The 18,498-nt window shown below is 42.2% G+C and overlaps 1 protein-coding gene across 13 annotated transcripts in view; it reads left to right on the top strand.

Annotated features, from left to right (window-relative positions):
• Positions 1-470: 470 nt before the first annotated feature.
• The window catches only part of BCL11A (BCL11 transcription factor A), a 124,370-nt gene continuing 106,342 nt past the window's right edge, over positions 471-18,498 (top strand). For 2 of the 13 annotated variants that reach the window (XM_056813982.1, XM_056813975.1), the window contains exons 1-2: positions 1,031-2,097; positions 9,652-9,981. In XM_056813982.1, the coding sequence (XP_056669960.1) occupies positions 2,043-2,097; positions 9,652-9,981 (385 nt within the window). In that variant the 5' untranslated portion in view covers positions 1,031-2,042. Of the gene's footprint in view, positions 2,098-2,726; positions 2,840-4,561; positions 4,663-9,651; positions 9,982-18,498 lie in introns of those variants that run through there. The other 11 variants (XM_056813983.1, XM_056813977.1, XM_056813985.1 and 8 more) reach the window with 11 other exon arrangements.

Raw genomic sequence — 18,498 nt, forward strand, 5'->3', positions numbered from 1 at the left:
ATTCATTCATTCATTCGTTCGTTCATTCATTCTCTTAGTGTTTCTCTCTCTCCCCCTTTCTCTTCCCACTCCCAATTTTTAAGTGAGGAAGATGTCCTTTCCTTCTCCCTCAATCCATCCCAACAACAGATCAGTTTCCCCCTCCTTTCAATTTGTCCAGATGGGTCGTCCTTCATTTAAAAAAAAAATGAAGGCAATCGTTTTGGGGGTGTAGCTGGCACCCACACGCACACACTTACAAAGCCCCCTCCTCCCCCTCTTCTTTCTTCCTCCCTCCCCCGCCCCCCCTTCCCAACTGGTACCTTACAACCTTGCAACTCGCTGGCTGCTCTCCTGGGCAAGGGTGCTCAATATTAAAGGGTAAGTTTCGGCGCGGCCGAAGCTACTGCCGTTACTGCTGCATCTCCCGCCTCCAAGCTGCTTATCTCTCCTTCCTGAACGATTTTGCTCTCCTGGACTCTTCCCCACTCTTGTCAGTAACGGCGCTGAGTCTCAGAGTTGTGCTTCTGTCTTTATTTATATATTTACCCTTCTCTCCTTCTTCCTTCCCGGGCCGTGGCACCTCGGTTTTGTCAGATCCAAGCTTTGCAGTTTCATTAAGACATTGTCCCTTCTCCTTGTACTCAGACTTCCTTAGCTACCTATTTTGCTTGCCTTTGAGGTGCAATGGGGATGGGGGTAAATAGGGAGATGCTGAGCTGGAGCTTGGGCTCCCCCTTTCCCCTCATCTCCCTCTCTGACTGCTCCCCGAAACCACTTCTAGAATCTCCCAGTCCTGCCTCTCTCCTTTACACAGAGAATTTCTCCTTTCCTTTTTTCCCAACCTGGGAGCCTGAGGCTCCTGAAAGCCTCTGCCTTTCTGGCTGCTACCATACACAAACTTCTTTTACAATTAATTCTTTACCACCCGGCGCAACACCCCCTCCCCAACCCCGGTCTTTCTCTCTTTAGACTGTAACTTCAAAGTTCGGTTATAAACTTCTGGTTTTTCTTTTCGCGTTTTTTTTTGGGGGGGGGGGGGAGGGAGAAAAGTTTCAAAAGTGCAGATTGATTTCACTTCTGCTCCAGGATGCATGCACGCCGGGCTGTGTGTGCGGCTAGTTAGGGATGGGGGGAATGGATGTGTGTAAGGAGGGGGGTGTCCTAGAGCAACTCTACCTGGTTTTTCTCCCCTCCGCCTTTTTTTTACTCCTCTGTGGGTTCCCTTCGTCCCTTTCTACGTACATCTTTAACGTATTATTTAAGCACTTCTATCTCGTTTTAACCTTTCTTTTTAGAGGGTGGTGGAAAGACGGGGAGGACGTTCCCCTCCCCCCAAACATACACCTCTCATTTCCCCCCTCCCCCTTTCTTTTCTTTCCTCCTGGCCATGCCGTCTCCTCCAGCACTCGGCTGCGGCCACTTGTGAGCTCTATGCCCCCGCGCCTCCCCTGCCCCCCTCTCAGCACCACCTCCTCCCTTCCCACCCCCCCATTAGCCAGCTTGTGTCTGGCGTCTGGAGAGCCCCCCCCACCTCCCCCTCCCAGCACTGTCCATTGGCTTGTCCTGGTCTCTTTTTCATGTCCAGCCCCTGATGTGTGTCCATTGGTGTTAGCCTACCCTTCCCTCCTCCCCTTCTCTCCTGCTCGCCCTGCCCATGTTTTGTATGTCTCTGTCCATCCAGGCTCCTGACGTTCAAGTTCGCAGGGACGTCACGTCCGCACTTGAACTTGCAGCTCAGGGGGGCTTTTGCCATTTTTTTCATCTCTCTCTCTCTCTCTCTCCCTCTCTCTCTCCCTCTCTCTCTCCCTCTATCTCTCCTCTCTCTCTTTTTTTTTGCCCAAAAAAAAAAAAGCCATGACGGCTCTCCCACAATTCATCTTCCCTGCGCCATCTTTGTATTATTTCTAATTTATTTTGGATGTCAAAAGGCACTGATGAAGATATTTTCTCTGGAGTCTCCTTCTTTCTAACCCGGCTCTCCCGATGTGAACCGAGCTGTAGTTCACCAGCCGCCGCCGCCGCCGCCGCCGCCGCCGCCGCCTCCTACTCCACAACCCACCATGTCTCGCCGCAAGCAAGGCAAGCCCCAGCACTTAAGCAAACGGGAATTCTCGCGTAAGTAACCCAATAATAATAATAATAATAATAATAATAATAATAAATAATAATAATAGTAATAATGATAATGATAGTGATGGGAGTGCTAAGGAGATGAGAAAGGTAGGGTGCGTGTGTGCATGCGTTTCATTTTATTTTTTAGAAGAGGAAAAAAGAAAACATTAAGTGAGATGTAAAGAAATTAAAAAGGGGAAATCCACAGCACCTCAAACCGCAACCGTGTTTGCACTTTTGGAGAAGCGTGCACCTCTCTTTTCGTCATTTTCCTTCCCTTCTCTCGTGTTTTCTCTTTCTTTCCCTTTATTTCTCTTTGCGAAAAGAAACGCTATGATTTCCCCCCCTTATCTGCAAAATAATTAATGATAATAATGAGAGCAACTCCCAGACAACCCGGGGGAACAGGAGAAGGGGTGAGGGATTTCTTTCTCCAACCGCCGGAAAGAAAAAAAAAAGTCGAAGGCTTAAAAAAAAATAATTCCTGGGGAGAAAGAGGTGAGACTGGACGTCGGACGCCGGCTCCCATGGTCAAGTATGGACCAGAGGGAAAGTAATAACAATAATGCTAATGAATGGAAAAGTGGGACTTTTAGGGAGGGGGGACGTCCCCCCTTCCCATAAGCCTTGTAGAGAAAAAGAAAGAGGTGGAGGAGAGAGGCGGTGAGAGGGAGACGGAGGGTTTGCGTTTGCAACGTGCGGGTAAAAGTGGCCGGTCGTTGCCTCCTTTTGTTTCCGCTCCGAGGTGGGTGTCTGTCCCGCTGTCTTTTGTGCCTCACTCCCTCCCTCCTTCTATCCCTCCCTCCTCCTCCTCGTCCTCCTCCTCCTGGTCGTCGTCGTCCTCCTCCTCAGCCGCCGCCGCCGCTGCTGCCGCTAAAGGGCAGCAGGGGCAAGGGGGGGGGGGGGTGCTGGGGGAAGGGAGGGTGGGGGAGATGTGGCTGCTGCCTGGACTGGTTGGCTTGGGCTGCTTGCTGCTGCCGCCGCCGCTGCCTGTACAGCCGCAGCTCGTGCTTGCTTAGCTTTTTGCTGTCTTTCTTTCTCTAGGGCCAAGTAACCTGCCCCTTCCCCTCCCCGCCCCCTCTGTTCCTCATCCCGCAAAAGACGGAAAACGCGCTTGGCAAAATGCATAATAATTTTTATTTTTCTTGCCAAAAACCGAGAAGCTAAAACCTTCAGTAGCTCTACTCTGAACTGAGATTTTCCAACGTGCAGAGTCCGCTCTCTCTCCCCGCCCCCCCTCCCCAAAAGAGAGAAAATTCGCACGCACTGAGCACAAGGAAAAAAAAAACCAAACCAAACCACAACCCCCCAAACCCCTTCCCTTGCAAACTTAGTCTGCAGGCTGCACAGAGAGGGAGCGAGGAATTCCCTCCTCTTACTATTTTTTGGAAGATTTTCAAAAAAAGTGGAAGTGGATTTTGATTGGGAAAAATCTCGTGTCTGAATGTTTACAAGCACCGCGTGTGCGGGAGCCTCCTGCCAACAAATAGATACAGGACTCAAGCTAACCAAACCAGACCGAAAAGGAGAAAAAAAACAGCAGCAGGTCCAGTTTCTTTCTCTCCCCCCACCCCCACCTCAAACAATAACAATATGAAAAGTAACATAAAATCAGATGCCCTGAAATCAGAGGGAGAAAAAGCAACAACTTACTCTTACCTTCTAACTCCCCTCCCCCCCCCAGCACATAGAAATATCTGCAATCCATAGCATCCCTCATTAATAGAAAAACCCAAAGCCTTTGGAAAAACTAGATTTTAAAATTATTTTGCCACATCAGGAGGAACAATGCACGCTTCCCCCTCCCTGTGCCCCCTTTGGATTTTCCCCCTTTTCCCTCTAATGAGCTAGGTAGGGGGAAGTTTCAAAATGAGCTTTCCTTCCACTTTGTAACTACAAAACTCCCCGACACCTCAAAGCCAAAGTGGTGTGGTGGTGGTGGGGGGGGACTAAGAAGAAGGGAGATACGCTACAAGTTTGCGTGCTGCTCCTAGCCGGGTGCTGGGCTTGGGTTTTGCAGGGCTCCGGGGCAATTCCCCTTTATGTTCTGGCTATCAACTTTCTCCCTCTATCCAATCTGATTAGTCTGGGTTAAAAGGTGGGGGGCGGGGAGAGGAGATGTAGATGGTGGCGGTGGTGGTGTGTGTCTTGGGGAGGGGGTGTCAAAATAGCTCTACTTGGCTGTAAGAACCGCCCTGGCGCTTCTCTTGGCCTGGGGCAAAGTTTGGCTGCTAGGGGAAAAGTGGAAGGGATAGAAGAGCCAGCCCCCCCCCCCCCACTACAGCATTTAAAAAAATTGTTTATTAAAGTTAATGACTACCTTCTCTAGATGTTTTTTAAAAAAGGGGAGTAGTTAGATTGGGCTCTGTAACTTGTCACACTTTTGAAGATCCTTTGCCTTCTCTCTACCCACCCCCACCCCAAACATGTTGCAGGATCCCTCCCTTTCCCCACCCCCTTGCATCCCTCCCTCCTTCGTTCCCCCATCCCCATCCCCCACTTTCCCCTAGCCACGCCGGATACCGAACAGACCGGGTGTGCAGCGATTTGAAGTTACTAGACTTTCAGGTACCCGAGGCGGGAGGGCAGTTTTTTTTTTAAGACTTAAAAAAATTTATATATATGTATATATCTATTTTTAACGGATGAGGTTGGGATGAAAAGTGGAGGTGAGGCTTTCGCCGGGAGCAGCCTCTTCTTGTTTTCTAGACTAACCTCCCAGCTGGGTTTCCAAACAGCATCCCCCCCCCCCCCCATCAATCTTCCATTCCCCCCTCCATCCTGGTGCATGTACAGAGGTTGGGCAGCCAGTTATGGGGGTGCAGGGGATTCTCTTCTGTTAACTTTTTTGAATATATGGGGGTAATAAAGGGGATAGATATGGGGAGCTGGCTACTCTCCCGACCCCCAGCTGCATTCGTCCCCCCCCCTTCTAACCAAGTCTGAGTGTTCTATTCGGTCGCTAGGAGGCAGAGCAAGATCAAGAAAGCTCAGCGAACTTGAACCTGACCACTACCAACCCGCCTTCCCCCAACCCTTCCCCCCACCCCCACCCCTCGAATTCTCAACGTTTTCCTTGGCTGGGGAGCAATGGATGTATCTGTGTGTGTGTCGGGCGGGGGGAAGCGTACTGCGGCGAACTGGAGAATCCCCTTCTCTCTTTTTCCTCTTATTTCTTTGTTCTTAATTTTAGCTTTCAAAAATAAGACGATTCTAGCTATAGCCTCTGCAAATTACGTAGAGAGAGAGCTATAGATAAAAATATAAGCAGTGCGCTGTACGGGGTAGAATTTTTCTTTCGGAGCGGAGATAGTAGCGGAGAGGAAAGGAAAAGGGGTCTAGAAAGCGCGCTTTTCTCCTTTGCTTTTCTTCCTGAGGGGGAATGCCACGGAATGGTTTCCTCGGAATGAGGACCCGGGTTTGGCAAGTTTGCGCTCGGTGTCTAGAAACATTTCTCCCATCTTCCCCCTCCCAACCCCTTTGCCGGGAGCATACTTTCTCCTGGCCCCGGCGCTCGCCTCGCCTGGCCCGCTGCTGCCGTTGGAGGAGATATCTACGCTCCCCTCCTCGAACGGACCCTCCTCCCTTGAGCTCCTACCTCCCAGCCTGGGAATCATAACAACAATAGTAATAGTCATCATCATCACAACAGTAATGCCACCAGCGTGATTAATAATGAATAAGCAGACTACCAACGCGCGCGCACACGCACCAAATTGCAGAAGGAAATTCATTTGCAAAGCTCCCCCATAGTGGATCAGTAAAAGGGGTGTGAGTGTATGGATGTTGGAAATATAATTTCTTACGTGACTTGAGGCAGGGAGAGGAAGTTAAGAGTATCTGTATTTTTTTAAAAAATGACTTTCTTTCCTCCAGCTCCTTCCAACCCTCGGTCCTCATTGCACAAACTAGCAGGGCAAGATGTATGTAGCCTTTAGCCCCTTCCGTTATCGGGGTGGCCGGGACTGGGTTGGAAGCGGGGTGTTGAGACAGTAGAACCCCATTCTCCGGGCTCCGTGCGCTCCCCCCCCCCCCCTTTCGACCGAACGGAAAAGGGACCGGGCAGCCTTTGCACGTGTTCGCAGCGAGCGCTGCTAAGGAGCCTGCAGCTTTGCACGCTGCTCGCATTGTGCCTAGCAGACAGTCAGCCCTCTCTTCCAACTTCACTTTACGCACAGCGCCTCTCCAGCAGCCACCCCCCTTTTCCATTTTGCCCCCCTTTTGCCCCTTCTGTCCCCCATCTCAGCCTGCCTCCTTTTCTTTTGCTTTTCTTTCTTGGCTTTACCCCTCTTTAAAAAGCCAATATTTCCAGCCTCGGTTTCGTTTGTTTCCTTAGCCTGACAATCAAAGAGATGCACTTGGAAAGCAAACTTGAAGAAGGCATCTCTCTCTCTCTCTCTCTCTCTCTCTCTCTCTCTCTCTCTCTCTCTCTCTCTCTCTCTCTCTCTCTCTCTCTCTCTCTCTCTTCCCCCCCCCCCCGGCTTTCCCCCTCCCCCTTCTTCCATCTCCCCCCCCCCATTCCCAGCTTCTCTCTGTTCTTTTCTTGATTTTTCTTTTCTTTTCTTTTCTTTTCTTTTCTTTTCTTTTCTTTTCTTTTCTTTTCTTTTCTTTTCTTTTCTTTTCTTTTCTTTTCTTTTCTATTTTACTCTTCTCGAATAAGAGAGAAGGGAGGGATCCTGATTGAATCAGCTGCTGGGGAATTTAGATATTTCTTGTCTTCTCTTGCTAGGTGAATTCTGAAACATTTTATTTTCCACCTCTCATTACACGTGAAGGGAGAATTGGTGGTTCATTTTATTTCTTGCTTTCTCTTCGTAGCTCATCTAGAACTTCCTCCCCTTCCTCAGACCCAAGTTTATGGGGGTGGGGTGAAGGAGGGTAGGAAAATGGAGTTGGGGGGAGTGTAAAATGGCTGAGATTAGGAATGTTTTTAGGGGAAGAGAAATTTGCATTAAAATACAGAGAAATTATCTGATGCCCAGAAAGGAAATGTTGATTGCCACTGAGAAAAGATGTCAATGCAAATCAGTGGCTAAACCAAGAGAATCGTATTTTCCTATTTCCTTTGTGCACCACTCTTGTCTGATTTTTAATAATAACAGCCATAATAAAAACACGTTTTGCTATTTCTCTGTACATCTCTAGCCAAATGTTTTGCAAGGAACACGGTGTTAAACGTATTTCATACATTAGGATATAATTCTTGTTAATTAGCAATAATTTACGTTAAGAGCATAGAAAATGTTGAGGTTACAGGTTTTATATCTGTACATTTGATCATCTTGTTATTTTCAAGAACTTTGCCTCCTATAAAATTAATTAGGTGAAATGTGGAGGTGTAATCAGCAACCTCTGAATTACCACTTCATTTCCTGGTTTTGATTGTAAATCAGCTCAGTCACTACATTTAGAAGACTTTAACCAAGTCTGTTTTTGTGTAGCATTACTTAGAACTATTTGAGATCTAGAAGAGTATTTTCTTTTACTGCCAAATAACATTTCCAATTTCAGAAGTCAAATAGGGCCTGGGAATTTTTTTTTTTTAATCTCGAGTGAAATATTTTTGGTCAAGATTCCAGGTACTGCTGATTTTAATATGAAAATATTTTTACCTTATCTTTTTTTTCTTTTTGGCTTTAGAGCTTATAACTTGTAATGAATACTTAACAAAAAGATACACTCAGCTATATTAAAATAATTTCTTGCTTTAACCAGGAGAAAGATTTCTTTATTCAGTGAAGTCACTTTTTCCAAAATACAAATGTTCTCAGATAAAATAGCAGAAAGTTACCATGCAAAAAAGCCCATCTGTTTATCTTTCTGTCCTCCGAACAGTGTCTATTGTGTGTTTACCTTTTGGTCTGTAAGTTGGGAAGAGAAACTGGAAGGCTTAAATTGTTGTCTTTATTAGCAGTAATATAACCTTCATATTCCTGTGGCTGACCTTATGTTAAATTAGGAGTAGGACTGGAGGCTTGAAATTATGGAATCTATCACTGTGTCCTACTTGGAGCTCAGGTGCAGTTAGGTAGTGCTCTCTCAATATTATTTTACCCAGCACATCTGGGAGCTACCCCAGATCTTCCCCCTCAATATTCAGTCTAGGTAGGGTTGAAATAAATTTAACCTGAGTTCACTGGATTTTTGCACTTTATCAAAATCTGTTCCAATATTCTACAGTCAAATTAAAATCTATTTTTTGATTCTCTGTGGCTTTAAGTTCATTAAATGTGAAATTGGCAGCTTGCTAAAGAAGGTCAGACTGATTAACTGTTTGAGAGTTGTACATATTCTGCTCCCTTTCATTAACTGACTGTGTTTGGGATGGGTTTTGCATTTTGTAATGCTGCTTGTTTTTGTTGTAGAAGAAGTATTGTGTTTCATGAGCAGAAACATAGCAACCCTTTTCTCCCCTTGCAAGGTTAAAATGATAGAAGCTATTCAACTAGGTGCCAAGATGTTTCAGTGCAAAGTTTAAAAAAAAAAGGGGGGGTAAGCAGTAAAGCATGTCTTTCATGCCTACCTTGTTATACCATCCACTGGTGATTGTGTGTGCAGAAATAGCTCCATAATGAAGCATTTTGGAGCTCATTCAGAAAATTAGCCAACTTGGACAACATTAGAAGTATTTCAAGTTTAAAGAAAGGACTTCTCAGCGTTGTTATGAAATGTGGCATTCAGTTGACCATACTGATTTTTCTATCATGAGGGCCACCAAGCACAAACACGTTTAGAATATTTTAGGCATTCCTTTCTTCAGAATGGAAGAGAAAAAAAGACTAGTTGGCTTATTTCCTTAAGTAGTCAAAAGTATCCTATTTAGCTAATGTGTCTAAGAAGAATTACCAGTGAATTTGCTTTAAAAAATTGTGGCACAGTTTAAAGTAAGGGCCTTGGCTGTCTCTTGGCAATGGGAATTGTGCTGTGTTATGATTATTTATTTAAATGCTTTTGCAGGTAAATGTTATCTTTCTTAGGAACACCGTACAAATGTAGCACTTTTTTTGCTATTTGAGGTGTTAAACTTACGTTTTATGGAAATGTACCTAGCTAGATACACTTAGGTGTGCTTGCATTCAGACACAAAAGGTATATTTTTGTGGACTACCAACCTTGTACTTGGGAAGTTTAGATATCAAATCATTGATTTAGGGGAAAAGAAACACATTTACTTTTTGGTTCACAACAATGTTACTATATTCTTCTTCTTGGTTGTTGGTGTGTGTGTGTGTGAGTGTGATAATTCTTACCCTGCCATATTCACCATTCATTTTTTTAAAAATCCCTTTTTGGTCTTAAACTAAACCAGGCAAGTTTGCAGTCCATGTTTTTGCACATTAGACAGTTTCCTTAAAAATATAAGGAGCAGTTTCTTATGGATACCAACATCCTCATAAATTTTGTATGCTTGTATTTACTTGGCATCTTTTTTTTTTCTTTTAAAGCCTAGAGACATTTAACGTAATGCAGAGGAGGTAGATTTAGGATTGAAGAATTGATCCCCCCCCCCCCCCTTCTGTTTTCTAACACCTGTGTTTTATGTCTCCTAAACTGCAGCCGAACCTCTTGAAGCCATTCTTACGGATGATGAACCGGATCACGGCACGTTGGGAGCGCCAGAAGGGGACCATGACCTTCTCACCTGTGGGCAATGCCAGATGAACTTCCCGTTGGGGGACATTCTCATTTTTATTGAGCACAAACGGAAACAATGCAATGGCAGTCTCTGCTTAGAGAAAGCTGTGGATAAGCCACCCTCACCTTCACCAGTCGAGATGAAAAAGGCGTCCAATCCTGTGGAGGTTGGCATCCAGGTCACGCCAGAAGATGACGATTGTTTATCAACGTCATCTAGAGGAATTTGCCCCAAACAGGAACACATAGCAGGTAAATCAGAAGCAAGGAGAAAAAGCTGTTTGCATGTTTTCTTTCCATCTGCAGTAAGGGGCTCTCCCTAAATCCTAAGGAGTGGTGGTGTGCTTTCTGTATCTCTCTAGGTCACTGTCCGCAGTGGATCCTGGGGCTCCCATTCAGAACACAGAGAAATAAATATTTTCCATCCCACTGAGTCAGATGCAGGCTCCACACACACCCTCCCCTACCTCTCTCCCCTTGCTAGACTCTACTGAGAGGATATTTCCCTTTTTCCTTCCATTTTCCAAGGGCCCAGTCTCTTGTCTTGTCCCAGACTCACCAAGGCCAATCTCTAGTGTCCACCATTTTCCATCTTGGTTTCATGCCTAGGATAGAGTCATCACGTGGGCTTTTATGGGTGATCCAGTGATCTTTGGGCTTTAAAATCCCTCAGGAGGATCCCCAAGGGGAGAGACTAGTACAGAGGCTTTTCCTCAACTGGAGAGGGTTTGGCAAGCTCTTTGGAGGAGTGGGGAAAGAGTTAACCGAGCTCCGGGGCTCCCCTTGGATCCATATTGGCTGTCAGCAGTGTGGGGCTGTAATTAAACACAGCCCGGTGGCAGGGATGACACGGCGACCTTGACTTTAAGATGCCATTTTCGACTGGCCAGGCCAGAGTAGAGAGGGCACTTTCTGAAGCGCACAGACATGCTTATTCGAAAAGTTTAAGGGCATGTTGGAAATTTCAAAAGGTTGGTTTGACAGGAAAGGCTGCTCTCTGCAGCCTGCCTCCTCAGCTAAATGATAAATGCTTCTCTGTGCTCTCTCTTGTCTCTGATGTGGTTTTGACAGATGTATCTTGATTTTGTTTGTGGTTTACACAACCACATGTCACCCTTACAAATGTCCAGCCCAGAGTTCCACCATTCCTGTTCCAAATGGGATATAAAAATTCCATAAAAAAAATACATGTATAGATTCAGTGGTGCCCTTTTCCTTTGCTAATTTTAACTGGAAGGCACCTGGATGGGTGAGTTGAGGAGTTGAGAAGGGGAAGAGGGAATTTAACATAGGAGAGCTTCAATTTCCCTTCATCTAGGTAAGAAGGAGGAGCCCCCTTATGGGTAGATTCCTAATCTGTTAAGATGCCCCTTAAAGTATATATATATATATTTTTTTTTTTTATGAAACTCCGGTGGCTTAACAGATCAAACCAAGTGACTGGATGATCTAGCAAGATAGAAATGTGATTTCCACCAATAGAACCCTCCCCTTCATCTTTCCCCATAGGCAAAGGGAAGAGAAGGGTTGGCTCAGTTTGAGAAAAGGCAGTGCATGCAATCATTTGATACACTGGAGCTTGTCTCTCTGACTTGGTTTGGCCACAGAGTTGAACCATAATAGTTCAGTGTTCCTTAGGGGATTAAATGTCATATTTCTCCTCTTCCCCCTGGAATCTAATCATTAAAATCAAACTTGGCATTTGTATTTTTTTCCTTTTTTAAAAAATGTTCACAGTAATGATACTAAGTTATCACAGTAATAATATTAACTAAGTAAATAATAATAAATAAATTCTCCCCTTCAGTTAAATGAAGGCTCTGCTACCAGTAAAGCTGTATTTGGAAAGTATTTTTTTTTAATCCAACTTCTGTGATATGCAGGTTAAAAGATTTTTTTTTTTCCTAGAGTAGTATGTGGCAGTGACCATTTCCATGTGTTGTCTCTGATTTGAAGGAAAATGAACAGAAGTGTAAGGCATGATTAATGAAGCAGGAGCTAGTGGAAAGGGATTTGTAGTCTTTGGAGATCCAAAGCCATGCTAAATCACCAAATATGGAGTAACACTTGCGTGATGTAACATCGTATTTACATATTGAACTGCTCTGTTTAAAAGACAAAACACAGTATCTGTCAAGCAAGAATTAAAACCACACTCCTCACCCTGGTCCCAAAAAGGTTGTTCAGATTCAGATATCCAGTTCTAAAATTCTGGGACTGGGAGGGAGCACTGTCATTTAGAATTTTACTGTTATTTGGATGAGTCTGAGAAATGGGATTGCCCAGCAATGAGATAGGGGGATAGAAGGAAGTCTTTTTTACCTTGGTGGTTGTCATGAAGGTTCTAGTATATTATTATTATTTATTATTACTATTATTAATTATTTCTAGTTTGGGTAAGAATCAAGAGAGGGCCTGTGCCATGGTTAGGGAAGGAGGAAAAGAGTGTCAGATGTTTACATTTTTATTAGTGGTATTGAACTTAAATGCAAATCACTTCTTATAATTCAAAAGTATGCGATTCTTTTCATCGTATTTCATCACCTTTCCCCATCTTGGAAGCCCTGAACAGAAACAGTTTGGGCAGATCTCAAAGCTGTTCTGTCAGCCACTAGAATCCTGGCTTCTAATAACTGAGATTAATGAATGAGTAGTGTCCTATGGTGAAATTAGCATTCCAGCCCATTGAGGACAATCTGGCTCTGGATACTTGGGGTGCCCCTGAAGCAAAGTTGAGGAAGACACTTGGACCCTTCCAAACACATTTCTCTAAAAAGACATGTTTCTCTAGCTTCTTTTCATTTCGTGATCAGGAAAGAAAGGAGCCCTGGTAATCATTCAAAAGATATTTAAATATGCTTTTTGAAAGGAGAGGAAAAGCAATACTGTCTTATTAGGAAAGGAACACGATAAATGGCTAGAAGAATGTGTTTGGCAACCACATGAAAAGGTAGTCAGCTAAGTGGGTTTTATTAAAGTGTTATAAGTTGAATTTGGATACAGTGAATGCTGTGTGCCATTTTATAGGCAGTAAGCTGAAATAAAAGACTGAAAGACTATCTTACTGAAGTAAATAAAGCTTGGGGCTCAGAAGAAGGCAAAATCACTAAAACCTACAGCAAAATAATGCATGTTTTAACTGTGCCATGAGTCTTTCAAAATAAATGTTTTCTAGGGAAAATGATTGTAGCTGTCAAGTAAATGGATGAGCATAACAGCAGCATATATACACATGAATGTGTTAATTCATAAATATATTATATATTGTTAGATTGGATTTTCTCAGATATATTGAGTAATTATTTAAAATTTGTTATCTTGACTATTATCATTGCAGAATTGTTAGAAATGGAACAGAAAATTAATGTTACGTGGGGTAGGCCTGTTGAAGCAATTTTCATGAATAGATATGCCAAATATTTACCACTAGCTACCAAAGGCTTTGAATTTGTAGCCAGGTCTAGAAGGATTTGTTTTTTGTGTCATATTTTATGATGGAGGGAAATATTAACTGAAGTACCTAGAGATCACTGAATATAAAACTGCTGTTCACTTATTGAAAAGGCTAAAAAATATTTACAGTCCCAGGGTGTCAGACTTGGGGTTTGGAGCTTTGTGGAGTATAGAAATCTATAAGCCAGGGATAGTTTTGTAAGGTGAAGGGAGACAGGCGAAAAGCATCTTATTGGAATAGTACATCATTTTCTATTCATTAGGAACTCTATATTTGTATCAGTGTGAGTTAAAAAAAATTTGCCTAAGATAATACAGATCAAATCTATGTAAAGAAATAGGAACCACACACCTTTCTCCAGTGGGAGATAATAAAAATCCCCAAATAAAATAAATGAGCTTCTTACTGAAAAGAGAAATCGAATGTCAAACGATTACATTTTTCAGAATTCATAAAATGAAAGTCTTTCTTTCTTTTGTACCTTCTTGAATTTTTGCTAGCTTCAACTGAACCGAGAGATGTATCTGTGCACTTATGGTATAATTGTAAATGACACTATAAATGACAGTGGCCTATTATGACTCTTTTCATTGTTCCTCATTTGTTTGATTCCGGATAGAGATTACTGACATATAGAAAGTGAATGATTTGCACTATATCTTAAAAAAAAACAAAAAACACCAAAAACCTGACATAGTACTCTGCTACCGAAAATTCCGGTTGCATCTTAATATCACCAATCTATTGAATATTTCCCCTCTTAAATACCTCCCGGTCCTCATCAAAAAATAATGCTGGCAAACCAGTTATCAATTGTGAGGCCACTACCCAAAGGCTCCTGGTCATGAGCCTGTGAGTCCTACATACAAGCTGTATTTGTAAATAAGACAGAGAAAGGTTGTGAACCTGCAGCTTGGGTGTTTTGTCAAAGTACAATGTCAGAGAAACTCTTTCTAAGACAAATTGTAAATAGAACTGTCACAGTGATTGCATGATTGAGCTGCAGAAGTGTCTTACAATTGTTGGCATTGTCAGAGGACTTTTGAAAGCTTAATTAAACACAGTGGCCTGTATGGCTGCTAAATTTACTTCGGGAAAGGGAAAAAAAATGCTAAAATGTAGGCGATCCAAAAGTTCTTCAGATGTTACCCTTTTGGTGACACATAAAAGATGCATTGTTCATTTTCCTAGTAGCCTTTTATAAATAATAGTTTTGAGAATTGGGCCACGTGATATGAAGATCATCCTGTGTATGATGTGGGGATTGTGTTAGTTTTTCTATCTCCTGCTGTTACAGACAGTTAATGTAAAAATGGCCTTTTATTGGAAACACAAATATGTATTCACTTCAAGAACAGGAGCAGAGGGGGAGAAAGTTTCCTTCCCATTCTGTGTGTCTTTTCTGTGAAAGCATCAAAAAAAAGAGCTGTAATTTTTAAAATCACGCCATTCTCGATTGCCTTGCAAGTTGCGCCTTTTACTTTAAGACATCTGAAATAGATTTCCCACACCTTTCTCCTTGGGAATGTGACATTCAATTGTGGACCTGGACATGGGCTGCAGGGGGAACTGGGTGCAAAAACTGCTGCCAGGGTGGCTTAGGACAGGAGGCATTCAACTCAGGGCAGAGGGAAGCTAGATGCATGAGAATGATAACATGTTTGAGCCCTCGAATATCATTCATTTCCTAGGCAGCCTCGGTATGGTTTCACTCTGAACTCTGAGGATTAAATGGGAGATTTGGAATAAACAAGGAACAAATTAATAGGAAGGCATGCAGATGGATGTCAAGATTTCCATAATTTCTGAATGGAAGTTGCTTATGGAAGGAACTAGGTTTAATGCTGACAGTCCTTACTTGTGTGAAAGTGAAATTCAGAAACTCTGGATTTCCTTTGGAAAAAAAAATTATGTTGAACCTAGGTAGAAATCACAGCTAGGGAGATTCACAAGATTTCATCACTCAGCATAAATTTAATCTACATTTGTTGGTCTGTTCACACCCTTTATTACACAAAGAAATCATTTGACAAAATTCACCCCAAGCGCAAGTCTGTTTTTATATACAGTAGTACCAGTTCTCTGCAATAGAAAGCACTTAGCATCAAGCTGGACCCAACCTGGCACCATGCCACTCTTTTAGCATGAGATCTAATCACTAAGGATCTTTAGTACCTTAGTACTTGTTCAGATTTCATTTGGGTTGTGGCTATGTCAGCAGTGTTGTTATTACAAGGATTTAATTTTTTTTTTTTGAAACTTAGACCATATTTTTCAGCAGAGTATTTTAAATCAAGAAGGTTTTTATTTTATGTGGCAGTTTGGGGGAGGTGGGCACATTACTAAAAGTTCATTAAAATATGTCTAGACGTAGAACTTAATCAGTGGTGACTAGTATTTTTATTTGCATTACAACCAGAAAATTCCCTGTCTGCTTTCTTGGGATTTGTTGGAGAGTATGTGAATTCTTTACTTTTTTTTTCCCTTTTAAATCTGAGCATATTTAAGTTACATCCATCTATCTTTCCTTGCAAGGTCTGTAGAACAGTGGTCAATTCCACCAAATTTACTTTGTAATTTGCCGGGTAGTTTCTTAGACAATGGCCTAATTAATTTCCTCACAAATCATATTAGTGTTCAAGAGTCATTTTCTGTCACAAACTTAATTTCTAGGAAATGCAACCTGACGAATATAGGAGAGCTTTAAACTCTCAACATGTGCTCCTGGAGACCAAAGGCAGATCTGAAATAAAAATATGCCAGCATTATTGAAGTCAGTGTGCATGATGCCAAACTCAATTTGAAGCCAGTAAACATCATACTGTATTTCTAATCAGCTTTAGGATGTAACATATTCTATATTGGGTTCCCTGGAATTTGTTTCCTAGCCTTTACTGGCCAGCTGCACTCACTGTGCATTTTTAAAACATTTCAGAGAAGGCTTTTGCTGTTCTGAGCAGGGTTAGTAACTTGGTGTCTGTTGCTCAGCTCATTCGTCATTCTGAGATGGCATTGAGTTAGGTTGGCAAGGGAAAGATTTGAGGTGTGGGGTGTGGTGAGGTCACTTCTGATCCCAGCAGGGAATTGGTGTTCTTCATTTGCCTTTACAATAGGAGTACAGTTACTGTACCTTGGAGCGGCTCTCAGGTGCGAGCTCAGATGGGCGCATGTAAATGTCCTGTCAGTTGCAACACAGGAATATTAATGTTTCTTCCACCACCACACTATAATAAAGCTGTACACAGCAAGCTTAATATGCAGCTAGTCTGGGGAATTGTATAAAACTTAGATAGCCTAGTGTGAATGACAGCAATGTAAAAATGTTCAGTGTGCCACACTCTCGGTTCTAGTCTCCTTTGATCTAAGGCAAAATGAAAACATCATCTTTTTTCCCCCCTCTTAGAATTGTTTCTGTACCCCCCACATCCCCATCGTTTTTTTTTATTGTTCTGGGATGATGAAATGCAACACTATTTATCACACAGATTCATTTCATTTGATTATTTAAAATTGTACATATTGTGTCTCCTTTTCCTTTTCCTATTAAACGTATCTGATTTGAACAAAGGAAGTACAATAAATATTTGTGGTGAATTACAACATTCTCTTTTTCCCATTTAAAAATCAACAAAACAAAACAAAAACCCCATCCAGGACAAATCCAGTAGTGATCTAGGGCTTTTCTGATTCATTTGTGCCTCCTTACAAACTCACAATTGGAACTCCATTACAATATCTTACCATTATATTTTTGAGCCCACTGTTTGAGGTTTTAAAGAGGATTTCATAATGTGTTCATTTAACAGAATCAACAGCTGTCAGAACCAGTTGTGGTAAATCCACAAAATGTACAAAGAAAAATACACACATTTCCTGAAACAAAACACTTGGAAAAAAATTAGCTGCCAAGAACTGATGGATTAGTAGTTTGCAGACAGGGATCCAAAGTGTTTCATTGCCTTACTCACCCTAGAGACTGAGCTGAACCTACTACCTGATGCAATGATGCTGGAAGTTTTACCTGAACAGGTTGCTGCTCTTAAGTGAGGACAAATCCACACCTGAAGTGTACATATAAGCTTGTTGAGGCTTGGCCTCTCTCTCTCTCTCTCTCTCTCTCTCTCTCTCTCTCTCTCTCTCTCTCTCTCTCTCTGTCTCTCTTTTTCTCTCTCTCCTCTTCTCCTTCCTTCTCTCTCTCTCTCTCTCACCTCCCCCCTTTCCTTCTTCCTTCCCCTTTAGATAGATTGATAAAATATCAGGTTCCTGTCTGTATAAACAAATTATAGCCACATAAAGGTGAGATGATCAGGTTTGAGCTTCCTGTGAAAGTCAGTGGTGAGAAGGAACCTTTATCAAACCTCCCTTCAGGTAGGCGTTGGCAGAATGTTATTCAGACCTGAATCAGGCTCAGTCAATGAATTCCCAGTGGAAACCTTGAGCATGTATGTTGATGAAGGGGATACCTAGGGACCTTTGGTCAGTCACAATGAGTTTTTGTTTGTATCCTCAGTGTTCTTAACATCCATGGTGAACAATTACACCTACAATTTGATTTTAGTTTTAGATAGAGTCCAGTCTACTGATTAAAAACTCCCATTAAAAATAAAGATTATTATAGAGCTCAGAAGGTGATTACGAAAACAAAATATAGATAAATGGTTGAGGTGATTAGTCTTCCTTTTTTTAACTTCCTAAAAACACAAATTAGACTCCTACTAAGCATGAGGGTATTTTAATTCCTGTCTGTCAGTAGTTCATTTTCTTGAGAAGTGGATTATATTTATATATATTCTATATATATGTATATAAATATTTATATATATGGGAATTAAAAGGCCACCCCCAAATCACATCTGTTAATTTTTAGAGAAATAAGGTATAGTCTGCATCAACTCTTCATATTACCACCCACAGCTGGACTGTCAAACACCACAGTATCAGGTCTGTATGGCTTTGGAGTTTTTCCATGCTCTAAAAAAAATTACAACATGCATTATTTTTACACAATCTAAGGCACTTTCCATTGTTGTTATTGGGATTTATAAGATGGATATATAATGGGGGGGGCTGGCAAAGAAATCTATTTTTAGTTGGTTCTCCCCAATTCATCTAGTTCAAAGTTGAAACAAAGCATTAACAATGAGAAATGTTAAGGCTCTTGAATGTCTTTCCCCCATCTCACCCCAAGATAAAAACTGTTTTTTTTTATCATTTAAAAGAGAACATTGACTATTGAAGAACCATATAAAGTCCGAATTTTTTATAATAAACCATAACCTTCCCATGTTATGTTTTTATTATGTTAAGGGAAAAAT

Source organism: Monodelphis domestica, chromosome 1 (assembly GCF_027887165.1).
Source record: "Monodelphis domestica isolate mMonDom1 chromosome 1, mMonDom1.pri, whole genome shotgun sequence".
In the NCBI taxonomy this organism is placed as follows: domain Eukaryota; kingdom Metazoa; phylum Chordata; class Mammalia; order Didelphimorphia; family Didelphidae; genus Monodelphis; species Monodelphis domestica.